The sequence below is a fragment of the Zonotrichia leucophrys genome, chromosome 3 (genome assembly GCF_028769735.1).
Source record: "Zonotrichia leucophrys gambelii isolate GWCS_2022_RI chromosome 3, RI_Zleu_2.0, whole genome shotgun sequence".
NCBI classification, from domain to species: domain Eukaryota; kingdom Metazoa; phylum Chordata; class Aves; order Passeriformes; family Passerellidae; genus Zonotrichia; species Zonotrichia leucophrys.
In genome coordinates this window covers 87761204-87775287 of record NC_088172.1, presented here as the reverse complement: position 1 = coordinate 87775287, position 14084 = coordinate 87761204, and the positions used below count along the sequence as shown (strand labels likewise).

Sequence of the window (14084 nt, the reverse complement as noted above, 5' to 3'; positions counted from 1 at the left end):
GCCAGCCCTTTTTGAAATTTTTGCAATTTGTAGAGGCAAGATTTGTAAATCTCGTCTTCTTACAGAGCAGCAGAGTGGTGCCTTTGGAAGGCTGTTTTTCTCCTCAGAAAGCAGAAGCAGATCTTTCTCAGGTTTTCTTGGATGAACATGTACCCACCACAGATCTTAAGCAATCTAGAAATTTCTGCTTTTAACAACTGTCATTCTTGTACATAGTCCTCTGCAAGAACTATTGGTACAATAAATGCTGTAATAAAAAGTTTTTGGTATTATACTCTGAGATATGACATGGATTGACTTGAGTAAACTCTCATACTTTTCCTCTATTTTAATACGTCCCTAGGAAAAAAAAAAGTCAAGTCTATAAACATCTTTTTTTTCTTCCCTCCTTACCAAATATCAATTAATGCAAAACCAGCACACTTATCTAGGATCATAAGGGATGCAAAACTGAGTCTGATGACTATTTATATCTAATGGTTCTGCTCTCTTACACATATCCTCTGGTTAACTGCATATATTTCTGAATTCAGAGGTAGGATTAAAAAAGACAATCGTCAGTTTTAACTATGAGATCCTGCTAACCATAGTCAAAATTAAATGCTGAAGCAGAAAACAAAAAATATTCACAAACAAATGTTACGCCTTAAGAAAGCTGAATTCATTAGAAGTTTATACTTTTGTTTTCTTCTTCTAGAATTAAAAAATTAACAATTGTTTAAGTACACAATTTAAAAAACAGTGACTCATGATTGACACATTTTCAGTCAATTTTCTAAATTACTTAAAGAAAATCAAACACAATTCCTACAGTTACAGCAAATCAACAGTCATACGAGGATATTTACAGTGCAATGTTCTAACTCATGCTCTCAGCTTTACAAAATGGCCATACAATTGATTTGAGTGTCACCCCCCCATGCAGACCAGTTTTAGGATTCCAGCCATATTCTACTAAGAGGCTTAACAGGAGTAAATCAGGAGGTTAGATCTATGGCCTCTCCGAAACAGGGATGCAGATGGCAGTTTCTTCTTCCAAAGACAGCCCCATTTCCAAATCAGCCCAATCAACAGCAGCCTAATGAGGGGCAATGGGATCTATACCATGATTTGTGTTATGTAAAAGATGTGCCACTAGAATAACAGTGGAAAAAATGTGTTTGGCCAGAAGCAAAAAAATCAGCTTTTTCCTTCCGCTTCTGTGACTTAATGAAGAGACACACTCTTAACTAATTGCTTTGGCAGGCCAGCAGGCTGCCTGTGCTTAATGATACCATTAGGAATTCCACAAGCTTTCAGCTTCTAACACTAAGAACTTCCAACATGTGCTTTTTAAGAGTGAATCACGGAATTATTTTTCTTTTTAAAAGATTTTTCTTTCACTTCTTCCCACTGGCTGCTGTAACAGGCATAACAATACACAAATATGCAACATGCACTTTAAACTGGGCACTTGTCTGTCCCAGGAAAACTTAATACTTACAGAGCACCCCTGCCAACAAAATGGCATTCAGAGCAACTCTGAGTTCACAAATAATAGAAAACTACCGGCTCAACATGACTGCTTCAGCCTTACCACATACATCCACCTGCACTTTCTCAAAGCTCAATGGCTCTTCATTTTACAGGTCTGAGTTGTGAACATGCACTGAAATTCCCTTTTCATACTTACAACAGAAAATGATGAATCTAAACATCAGATAGGATCATATTTGTCCTTCTTCACAATAAATTTGCTTCTTCTTTTAGGCTAGGGGCAACACTTTTCAAATTTAGTAATCCATAAACAAGAAACAAGCAGACAAGCATTCGAAAGATGGCTGGCTTTTGTCCTCGAGGCTACTTTAAAAAAAAAAAAATCATGTAACATTTAAAGAATGTTACAATTTAAAGATAACATTGCTGTAATTCAACTAGTTTTCTCCCTTATTTGTTTTATGCAGCAGAAAATATAATTGTCAGCTTCCGACAAACAGCTGACATTTTGGTTATATTGGAGCTGGACTGGGGGACAACCAGAGATTTAAATGTAGAACCAGTAAGGATGTTAACATGCTCAAACTGCAGCTTCCCAAACATCTGCTTAGCAGCCTAACTGTCTACATAAAGGGATTCACTGAGCCAGAGTGGAGCTGTGCATGAGCCCTACAGTATTGGCCTGGACAGCAGCTTGAACAGGGCAGGCTCAACATCAGATCATTTCCTAGGGCTTTTCTTCCCCTCCAATGCCCATGAAGTCTCTGACAGAGTGAACATCCAGTTCTTTTAGTCAAACTGGAAATTCTACTGTTATGTTAGCAAATGCATCACTACTCTATAGCCTCAGTGTTACTGTTTTGTTCACAGGATAAAAATTGACAGTTCAAACTGTCAAGCCGAAGTCACAAACTAAACAAGCCCACAGCCTTACACATCATTACCTGGCACCTCCACCTCTACACCGGACTAAATAGTCAGCTCACAATCTTTCTGATATTGCTCCAATCTCAAGAGACAGCAGCAATCTTCAGGAAACAACTGCAAGGAAACAAACACTGCTAAAAACTACCTCTGGACATACACAGGGCAAGATGATTAGGACCAAATGAGGGAAGCAGAGCCCTGCCATCTGCACTCCATGATCACTTGTAAAGGCAGCTCTGTCTGTAAAGACAAATACACTTTGTGCTTGGCATGACTGTTTTTGTGGTTCTTTATAGGCACTAAATGTATCTAACATGTGATGCAAACTCTTGCACACAAATTTGGATTCCAATATTATGGTTGACACAAAATTTTAGGAGGTGTGATATGCAGTAGTGCTGTGAAGTCTGTTATGGATCAGTTTCTTCTACCACAGCCTCCAGGAAAACTAAAGATCTAAAGATGTGGTTACTACAGGTATGCCAGAAGACTACGTGATCTGAAATGACTGGCACTTCACAGTGTCAAAGAACCTCCTGCACCTTAAAAAGCACAAAAAATATTGCAAGGAAGAAGAAAAAGTTATGCTGGCGACTGTGTACATGGAAAAAAAATCTGCATATCGAAGTGAAAAAGCATCTTCTGATCAAAGTCTCCTTCATTCCCAGACCATCTTGTACACAGGGTCTCCAACTTGAATTGTTCCAGTTTTGTCAACAGCAAAGTATTTCCCAAAGAGAGGGCTGGTTTTGTAAATGTGTTTCTCAGATGGGTCACATAAGCGGTAACTGCAAAGAGAAAGCCCTTCTTTAGAATAAGTGCTAACAAAAACTACACATCAAAATATCCGTGATGAAAGAGAGGACATGCAAATAATGATGCCTTGCCTTGCTCATCATATTAGGCTAAAAAGACCCAGGCAGGTCATATAAAGGGGAAAAAGCCTGACTGTATTCACACCTTCATGTTTAATACATACAAAAATATTTTTATAAAGAAAAGTCAAAGAAGCAAAGTTAGACCTTTAGATACCTTAAATACCTGCTACCCCAAGCTTTCACTGTAGCAGATATAACAGAGACAGGGAATATGGAGTTTGCAAGAAAGAAGGGAACGTCCTGAATTTTCTTACCACACAGAATTGCAAGAAGTAGACTGGAAGCCAATATACACAGACCTTCACACTGCATTATTATGTCCCACACACACTTCAAACCACTTTTAAAACACTAGTCTCACATTTGTCAGGGTCTAACCCAAATCCTCTCCCACAGTCTAAGAAACAGTAGTATTTTTATAACCTTTTCAATGTTTCCAAGGGCTCCTTTCTGTCAATGACCCCAGTGTCTGGATTAACAGTTGTTAAAATACACCTGCAATGACAGACAGTGCCAAATCAGTCAGGGTTTCTTATCATAAACCTCTTTGTTCCTATGTAAAATAAAGGTCTCCAATGTTTACCTGCCACAACACACGGTCCCTTTCATTTCCACATCACCAATAAGAATATCCTCCCAGGTGTCCTGAGGGAAGTAAACATTAGGCACATATTAGACACAAGCACATGCAATTACTTTTCCAGAAGTGGCACAGTCATTCACAAAAAGGTGCACCATTCTAGATGATCACCTTTACTAGCACCTTCAAAATATGCACAGTTACACTACAGTAATATAGAGAAAACCCTGCTGTCATTGCATTTATCCAATTCAGGACACACTAATGATTTTATCCGAAAAGGGAGACACACAAGTAATGAATCCTGTTCTCCAACATACACTTGTCTGAAGCACCGAGCCTAAAGCAATTTGTTCTTGCTGTATGGGTGATAACCTGATCTGTGGCCTCTGGTAAATCTACAGTTTTGCAGAAAGGAAATTTTTAGGGGAAGTAAGTTTTTGCTTGTCATCTACACAAGCTTTCTATTGCAAATCCTCCTGGGAGATAAAAATCTATTCCAGCTTTAGGAGCTTTTTCAGTTTGAGAAATAATCATTCATAGATCTGTGACCTCCATCAATGTTTCACATGCACTGATGTGAGCTGAAGCTTTATCTCTCTGGAACTCAGTTGTAAAAACCACATAGCAGCTTTCTTCACCCTTGTTGGCATCATCACACAAAGCAACTGAGTTACAAAGAAACAAAAGCAAGCCTTCAAAAAGACATTTAAGACAGTTATTTTACCTCCTCAAAAGCACTGCAGTCTGTTACAAAAATATTTGGCCTGAAGTTCTGTATCTTAGCTTTCTTTTCCAGCCTGGTATTTAGATCATCCATTGAAGCTTCGGAGATGATCAAGACTGGACTGCAGTCAGGATACGCGACCTACAGAAACAAACACCACCAAATCCTAATGTTGCTGTAAGAGTAGGGGAGGAAAGTCAGTGCACAGCAAAAGATAGATATTGGAACCAGTGGCCTTTTAGGCTGCTCTGTTCAAGTTTTGATTTCCCTGAAAGTAGGTTAACAAGGAAAACAACAGGCTCTTCCCTGTTTCAGTCACCATGGCAATTTTTGTGTGCTCAAACTGCCTTATCACAACACCAGAGGGAGTTCTACATCCAGAATAGCCCATACTCAATTACAGCTGTCCATTAATCAGTCTAGAATGCCTGGGCAGTGGGAGGGCCATATAAGCAAATAAGGTAAATGAACAGTATTTAAAAACCTCTAAGCCTCCAAGAAGTGGAGTTCCACAGAGGTGGGGGCATTAAAAAAAAGACATTTTGGTAACAATTTTAGTATATAACCCTCCTGCCTTTCTCTTACATTAGTCTTACTCCATTCTTGTACATGCCTTTCAACAACAAGATGGTGAGCTTTGAAATAACTATCCAAAAATTCTGCCTTTTCTTTCTTGCTATGATTCCAGAACATCAGCCCTCCTAATCTGACGTCCCTATTGCTGAAACATTGTGTCTGTATTGGTCTCAGTGCCCTTACATAACAAATGCATATCTATAGACGTCTAAAATTGAATATACCTTCTTCTCTTTGAGCAGCAACAAACATGCCCTACAAATAATAACATCGCTAAAGCAAGGTACTCACAATTTTAATTAGTTTAAAAACCTTACATTTGATACAATTCAAAGTATCTTCACCGGAGAGAATTGTTCAGAAAAAAAGAAGGGCAGCAGTGGCTAAAATGATATAAGGATGTCTTAGCACAGCATCTCCTTTCCATACCTTTCCATGACATTTCTTTAACAACATACCTTCAAGCCTCTTCCACAGAAAAGAGGCAAAACCTCTGAAACTTCCTTTTAATTTTAATTCCTAGGGCCACAACTGTAACCAGCCTGTTTAAACATCATTCCTTTGAACAAAATACAAAATGACACAACTTGTATCAGTATACTCCCAGACTTAACAAGAGATAGGGAGTGTAATCTTTCTATGCAACACAGATTACACCATCAAAACATCATTAAAGATGTAACTTTATTCTATTCACTGAGACACAAAAGGGTATTGTATTCTGCAATGTAATAGTTCCTCTTCAAGTATCAGTTTCAGACTCTTTAGCTGTGAATGGTCAACAGTTTAAAACCAATTTGAAGTAAAAGTTAAGGAAGTCGCCTCTTTACATAAAAGAATACTCACATGGTTTTATTACACAACTACACACCTTGCTAAACTGGGCTCAATCACCAAAGATAAAATGGGCAGTTTCTGGTGGGTGGGTGGAAATGGTAAAAAGGACAAGCTTCTGAGAAAGAGTGTTTATTTACCTCATCTGTGTTTCGGAAAAGAGCTATTGTGTCCTTTGACTTTCTTGGCACCATGGAGGGCTCAAAGTGCACCAGTCGACAGGGCTCAGAGTTCAGGAAGGCGGTGAGCCATTGAGCAACTTCATCACCACAGTCTCTGCCTTGGATATCCTGTCCAAACACCCTGGAGAGTCACAACACACCAGCAAGTTAGCTGGAAACATCACGGTTCAGTGAAGCTTCTTATTCAAAGGTAAAAACCTTTGAATATATAGAAAATGAATCATTCCCAAAGGGCAACCTCCTTGTGGCCACTGTTTTGAAAGCTAAAGAACATAGACATGACCAGACAATACCAGCTGGTGAAACAGTGAGCTCTGAAACAGTGTTAATGTGCCCAGAGCTGACTGCCCCATCAGTGACAGTAACCTACCTGCTCCCCCTACTCTGAGGGAAAAGGGGCCTGCTCTTGCATTTGCACCAAATGATTTCTACTGAGAAATAACTGAGAGGCAACTAATTTCAGAAAATGAACAATAGTTAGAAATTATGCGATTACTTACCACAACTGATACGTACACATGTTATTAATTAAGTGTTCCTAACTGCTAAGGAAACTTTCCTTCAGATTTTAGTGCTGTCAAACTTTAGCCAGAGATGAGTGAGACTCTTCAGCTCACACTTCACATACAAAATAGCTCAGTATCTTAAAGGAGGTTAAACATTTGTACTGGAAACAAAGTTCATGGGGCTCAAAAAGCCACGGCCAGTAGAATACAAACAAGTTTATGCAAGGAACATTTTCCTAGCAAAAACCTGAAAAGAAAAGCACATGAGAAAGACAGAATTGAGAGAGAGGGAAGGGGGAAAGAAAAATCCTCCTTCAGTACCTGCAGTTGCGGACGGGATTTTTCTTGGAGAGCTTTACAGGCACGCTTATCTTCTCCATGTCCCCGGCCTCCAAGACCAAGTGGCCGTTTTCACAGGTGGCAGAGATAAGGACGAGGCGCGGCTCCTGGCGAGCTGTCACCATGTGCCCGTCCTCCCTGATCACGAGCCAGAACCTGCGGGGGACGGGGCACAAAGGCGCCCAACAGCGTTAATGCCGGCCTCGGCAGCACCCGCACGGCAGGTGCTCCTTCCCGGGCCCTCAGGGAAACAAACACCCGACAGCCGCGGAGTCACGGGAGGCTCCAGGCCCCGGCCGGCCTACCTGTCCCTCAGCTCCCCGCTGCGCAGCCCCATCGGCGTCACCTGCGCCCGCCGCACCGATACCCCCCGGCACGATTTCACCGGGTACACGAAGAGCCGGAGCACCGTCCCGACCCGCTGCAGGCGGCGGCGGCGGCGCGGGCCGGCCCAGCGCCAGGCCCCGAGCACGGCGCCCAGGGCCAGCAGCGCCGCCGCCCCCCAGAGCCAGCCCTGCCGCGCCGGGCCCGCCGCGCTCCACAGGCCGCTCATGGCGACTGAGCCCCGCTGCGCGCCCGGAGCGCCGTGGGCGGGAGCGGCACAGCCCTGCCCCCTCACACCGCCCCTCACGCCGCCCCGGCCGGCCTTCGCGGCCTGCCACCCGCCCCGGCCGGGCGCAGCGCGGAGCCGCGACCTTCGGTGCGAGAAAGGGGGCGGGGAAATACACGGCTGAGCGTCCGGCTTGGCAAAGTACCATGGAATGATGTGTTCCGTCTGATACGCGGGCTTTTAGTGAAAGCAGCGCTACAGGAAGCGTGGTCTGTGTGGGAATGCACAAGTGCGTCAAATTCGCGTTGGGTTTGTCTCGGGGAAGAGGGGAACAGGTGGATGGAGGCGTGGAGCGCAGCAAATGGGGCGTCCAGTGCTGTTCGGCCGCCTTGGGACATCTGCACACCGCAGCTGCCTGGTACCGAACTCCTGCGAGCCCTTCCGAGAGCTTGCTGCTTGTTGGCAGGGTCTCAGGGAAGTTGCTTTGTGGGATACCCAGCTGCAAGGCAAATATGACATCAAATACGGGCTGGAGCGACAAATGGCACTGTTGCCACAGGTCTGTTCTCACAGGCAAAGCAAGAGCTTTGGGATCTGATGGCCAAACTCACAAACTGAAATTTTTATGATAAGTCTGCTGAGAGCAACGTCCCAGAATACAGAAGATGGGGAAGCTCAGTGTTGGGCATTTCTGGGGAGATCCAGACAGCCCAGCCACAATGGAAATACTCCATCTGCAGCATCCTGGTGGAGAGGGATGTTGAAGATGAGGCTGTTGTGAACCTTTTTGATAATGGGTACGTGTGAGCAATCAAGTCAGGAGAGTTCCTCACACTGACCTCAAGAATCACTTGATCCTGACCAGGATCAGAAAATGTTCCTGTGAGTGGGAATCACCACAGATTGTAAGAAGTATGTTGGGATTTGTGAAAATCTGCTGGTGGATGAAGACAATGTGATGGATGTCAGAAGCAAAGGCAGTGACAGCAGATCTCTCCCTATTGGTGTGACCCCCAAAATCTGATTTTCCTCATGGGCAAGCAGGGAGTCCACAGAGGAGTCCTTTATTAAAAGGACCAGGGTATGACTGTGGGCAGGAAATCATGACACAAATAGTGCAAAGAGACAGACAGCTACCTGAGCACAGAGAAGGGAATTAAACCTGGTTTTGTCACAGATGACTTTGCCTGCTTCTTTCAGATGAGGGGTGCTGGGCAGGCAGCAGTGCTGGGACACCAGCAGTCCATCTGAGTAGGGGTGGTACAGAAGGGAGTAATGTGTACATTCCTCATCAGGATGCTCTGAATTACTTTTGTGGTCTCCCAGCCATTTTGGGTAGTTGCACCTTTTTATTCATGTGTTACTAATTGATGTTGGGATAAAGGTCTCTGGTCACATTAGCTTTGTGAAAAGACAAGAAGGAGGGACAAAGACAAAAAGACAAGAGAGCCTTTGCCCTGTTGTTCACCACTTTGCTGTTCAAACCATGCCCTGATTCCAGTCATGGGTTTTGGGACCTTTCTTCTTCTACAAGTACACCACAACATTAAAGATAAACAGAACCTGTGTTTATTTTGAATTTGCCCCCTGAACAAGCTCAGTTCTGGAAATTAAGTATTGATCAGCAGAGCCTTGTGCTGCTGTTGGATTGTGTGGGGGATGTGCAGAGACAGCCTGCTGCCTGTTCACCTTCCATGTCACTTGAAAGCCCATCTTATGCTACTTTGCTGGGACACCCTGTCCTCCTTATGCCTGGGATCCCCACATTGCTCCAGGTAAGTCATAGGTGTTAAACTGCATGGTCTGGTAAAACCAGACCTGCCCCACCATCTTCAAATCATTGACCCACTGAGTCAAAAATAATTACTTGTGATTGCTTTTCTGACTCCTCCACAGACACAAGAGGGGAACCAACCCTGCTGAGCCGGCTGAGAGCCCTTGCACTCTTTGGTAACCATTAATCTTCTGATTTAACATGAAGTCTATATTTTGTTGAACTTAATTGAATTTACACAGAGGTCTTTAATCTGCACCTGCACCCACATGAGCAGAAAAATGCTATAAGGGGAACCAGGCATCTTATGTGTTAGCAAATGTTCAACAAAACTGCAGCAACTGTCTAATGTCTGACAAGCAGTGCTTGCAAGCAGGAACCAAACATACTAACAAAATACTAAAGAGAGAAAAACAAAAACTAGTTTTAGAATTTAACTAGGAAAGCAATGCATCACATGAAATAAATGAAAAAAACAAACAAACTACTATTTATGCTGGCCTCTCCTGACAAACATTAATGCTTATTTTCAAAAGCTTAAGGCAAAAAGGAAAAACTAACTCCTGTGGTTTCTTGAGCACAGTATTTTCCACTGCGCAAACTACAAAGTGCAGAACGATTTTGCTCTCTGAACTTCTGTGTGTGAGGCATCAAAACAACAGAATTTAAAAGAATTTTGAGAGAATTTTTTCTGAAAAAAACCTGGGGGATTTACTGCTTGCTTGCTTCGTCTGGGTGCCAGAGAAAATAGGTCTGAAGCATGTATATACTCTACCAGCATGAGAATTTGGAGAAGTACAGACCTTGATGGTTGTGAGAAGCTAGAGCTCTTTCCTAGCTGCACATTAGGGGCAGTACAGCAATGTAAATAAGCAGTTCTTTTAGTTCAAATGATTTATTAACTGAATTCAGAAATAACTCACTTTGGCTAACATTCGGGTGTTAATTTAGAGAAAAAAAATATTTGAAAATCCAAGAAGGACCTTAAGCTTTCATTCCCTAGATCTACTGACCTAAGGAGCCTAAAGAGATTTTATTTAGACCAGCCCTTCTGTTACATTCAGCCCTAACTCTTCTTAAAGAGTATGGTGAGAAGGAGCTTAAGGAAATAACAGAAGGCAGCAGCATCTGTATAATCTCTCTTCTGCTTTGAAACACAGATCATAAAATCAGAAATAGCTGTGGACAGCACAATTGTGGCTACATGTTTCAGGTCTGAGTCTGCAGGCTTTGAGGAAAGCCCTCTTCCCCCATGCACCAGGTATCTCCCAAACAGCCTTCAGTAAACAGCCTGGCCAGCAGGTTTGTTTCATCCTCCATCCCAGGCACACTGGTTCTTACCTAGGAGCCGTCGGCTCCTTGCCCTGTTAAGCAGTGTGAATAGAGCCACTCAGACAAAATAGGTACTGGTTTTGTTGCAATCCAAGCAGAGCCTCTTGTGTGACAGAGCTGTGTTTGTTGTAGCCAGAGCAGGCACAGTATTCCTGCCCTTAAAAGCAAATGACCATGTTTTCAATAGCTGATATCATCAGCAATTGAAGTTCAGGACAGTTGTGTTGAAATTCTCTGCACCAGGATCTTGTTTCAGGTTTCCTTAAAATGTGTCTGATCATATGAAAAATTCACAGTGTCAGTCTTGCAGCAAACTGGGGCTGGGCTCCCTCAGTCATGAAAGTGATGATGCCGACATATCTTTAAAAAGCATGGTGTTAACTCAGTAGCACAGGACAAATTTTCAGGTAGAAAAAAATTTTATGGAGAATGTGAAAGGCATATCTGCCTTCAGATGTAGTGGGCAATTCGAGATAATTCTAGAGACAAACCTAGACACTCTTGTAGCAGCAGCTCAATCAGAGGCCTAAGATAAATGGTGAAGAAAGAGTGGAACAATTTTATTTGTTTCCACTACAAAAAAGACCAGCAGCTGTGGATCTTCTAGGTCTTCATTATGTACACAGTGCTGTACTTTGCAAAAGGTATATATTACCACATTGAGGGGAGAGGTTTGGATGGACGTTATGGAAAAAACAGTGACAAAGACAGCAAAATGCTGGTCTCAATTAGGTGTCATTGTGTTAGGATAGAGCTAAATGTAGCCTGGGCTTGTCTCAGTAAAGGAATTAAATGCACACATCAGGGCTATGGCAATTGTTTTTTCAGTGACTCTGATAATTCAGCAAAAGGCAGGGATGAGGGGATAATGTCGCAAAGTACGCTGATTTCAACACAATATGATAAAAATCACATTATACTCACACACACACAAATTATATCCTTTATATCCCTTTTCCAAAGTTAGAACAGACAATAATTTCAAAAATACCTTCACAGAGAGGAGGGGAGGATAAAAGCACTGCTGTTTCCTCTTAAAATCTTGCAGGATATCAGAGTTCAGTGAATCATGCACTAGAAATGAGCTCATTGAAATTCATGTGTGGAAAAATCTCAGGTGAATAATTGGTGATGGTATAGTTATAAGTAGAGTCATTAATAATAGATGCCTTTTAATGGAGCCAGAGCAAAGAAATAAAAGGATCTCTCATTTTGATGAGGTTTTTCCTCTATGGAGAATTATTTATACCTAAACCCAGGTGGGTTGATAGGCTACTTTGGTAGCTATCAGCTGTAACTCCAGACATATAGGAAGATGAATTGAAAATTCTCTTTCTCTTCCAGTTAAAAGCCAAACTACAGTCTCTCTAAATGCATCGGGACAGCACAGAGATTGTTTTTCCTGGCAAATGTTTGGCCCAGTATTAACAGAGGCTGTTGACATTATGAGTTCTCCCAGTGTTCTGTAAATGCTATTTTCTATCTGAATATAACATCCATCAGCAGCTACAGGTGTCTGAGGAGTCAGGGTAGAGCTGTGTCTCACCTGGGAGTGCAGGTAAGGACCAAAGGAAAGAATTTGAGGGGAGCAGGGCATTTGTTCTGCAGCACAAACATTAACACTTCTGCAGCTCTGGTTTATCAGCCATCACGGGGCAGGATGGGATTCACCAAGGACAGGAAAGTCCCCACCCTAATTCAGGCACAACTGAAAAAACAATCTGATGCCAGTTCAGTGTCCCAGGAAAGGAAGGAGCAAGGAGTCCTTTACGGGAAGCCAAAACAGGGGAATACAGAAAGCATGAGGAGGCAACTACTTGTGGTTTGCTGGAGCTGGGGTCCAAGGCACTCCTGGGGGGAGGGGGATGTCTCATTCCAGTCTGCCAACCTGCACTTCAAAATTCCTCATCTCTCCAGAAGAAGATGAGATTTAGAAACAATAAGTGGCCGTGGCTCATTCCCTCGCCTTCAGTGAATCTTCCTTAAGGAATCTTTTTGAGAAGCAGCAAGAACTTCGGGGCAAAGTACAATACATTTTTAAGTGTTGAAGGGAAAAAAAAACCCCAAGACAAGAACAATGTTCCTATGGCTTTACATTTGAAACACTTGGACAGAGAAGGCTCAGGATTCCACTGGGTAAGAAACACTGGTGTACAGAGGTGGAGGTTACACTGCTGAGACCCCACATCCTGAGGATGGCTCTGGACAAACAGGGAGGCCAGCCTAGGGAAAGGCAGGAAATCCCTGAGGCAGAACAACGGGGCAGGCTGACGAGGCTGGAAATCTGTGGGTTTTTTCCCAGGAGATGGCAGTAATGGACAATAGGCTTTCAGCCAGCAGAACGCAGGGAAGTGGAAGCAGTGGTGGAAGCTGAGCTGCTCCTCAGGCAGCGCTGCCACCCTCGCCAGTCGCTTCTTGTTACCAGGAGCAAAGCTTTATTCCTCGCGTCAGTGCTTCTAGCAAGGGTGAGGAGCTCAGACTTCTACATTTCCATACAGTAGGTAAATTAAAAGCTTTTTGCTTACCATGGCAGAATCCCACTCACAACCTCATCCAGACTGGAAGAAGCCCAGGAGGTCTCTCCTCCAGCATCCTGCTCACAGCTGGGTGAATGCTGCATTTGCACTGGGTTGCTTCCCACTTTGTACAGTCGTGTCTTGAGACACTCCACAGACAGACTTCAGCCTCCTGAAGTAACTTCTTCTCATGCTTAATGATCATATTACTGCTTTCCCTTACTTGTTTCTGGCTGACAACTGCACAGTTTGGATTTATGACCATGACCTCTTGCTATCTGGCTGCAGACTTCAGTAAGGAGCCTGGCTCCATCATGTTGGAAACCCTTTCTTATGTATTGAAAAGCTGTTGTCAAGTTTTTCCTAAGTCTTCCCTCCTCCAGGTGAACAAGTCCAGAGCCCTGCATCTCTCTTCATGCACGTTGCAGGATTCAGAAAAGTGCACTGCCCTCTCTGAGCCCCGTCTAGACTTCACCCCAAAACAGGCCTGGCACCCTAATACTACTTCCTAAAAGGAGAAAAAAGGGAAGGATTTTATTCCTTTATCTTCTCTTAATTTAATTATCTCCATTAATCTACAAGTTCTTCAGGCTCTCTACTTTTCCTTGAAGAAACAAGGATTTCCAAAGCACACTCTGTACAGGTAACTGCAGCAACTTTGTGCATATTTTAGGATCAGTTTTGTCTTAGAAGAGACCAGTGTTCAGCTAACAAGGGACTCAGGATAGAGAAAGAGAGACAATTGGTTTTACTGCATCCCAAAACAAAACCTTCCCCTTTTCCAGTCTTACAGACAGGCAGAGATCAGACAGGACATTAATCCCTGAAGTGATCCATGACCTGGGAGGGGCAAAGATCTCAAAGTGCTGTGGTGTGGTACAGCTCTC

At 43.1% G+C, this 14084-nt stretch overlaps 1 protein-coding gene across 1 annotated transcript; it reads right to left on the bottom strand.

The window, feature by feature from the left end:
• On the bottom strand, window positions 1-7724 carry LOC135445932 (mitochondrial amidoxime reducing component 2-like). Its single transcript, XM_064709164.1, has 7 exons — window positions 7331-7724; window positions 7008-7181; window positions 6139-6301; window positions 4589-4729; window positions 3865-3926; window positions 3705-3776; window positions 1-3191 (listed from the first exon to the last, which is right to left on the bottom strand). The coding sequence occupies exons 1-7, from the start codon at window positions 7576-7578 to the stop codon at window positions 3062-3064; spliced, it is 990 nt and encodes a 329-aa protein (XP_064565234.1). The 5' UTR covers window positions 7579-7724; the 3' UTR covers window positions 1-3061.
• Window positions 7725-14084: the final 6360 nt, after the last annotated feature.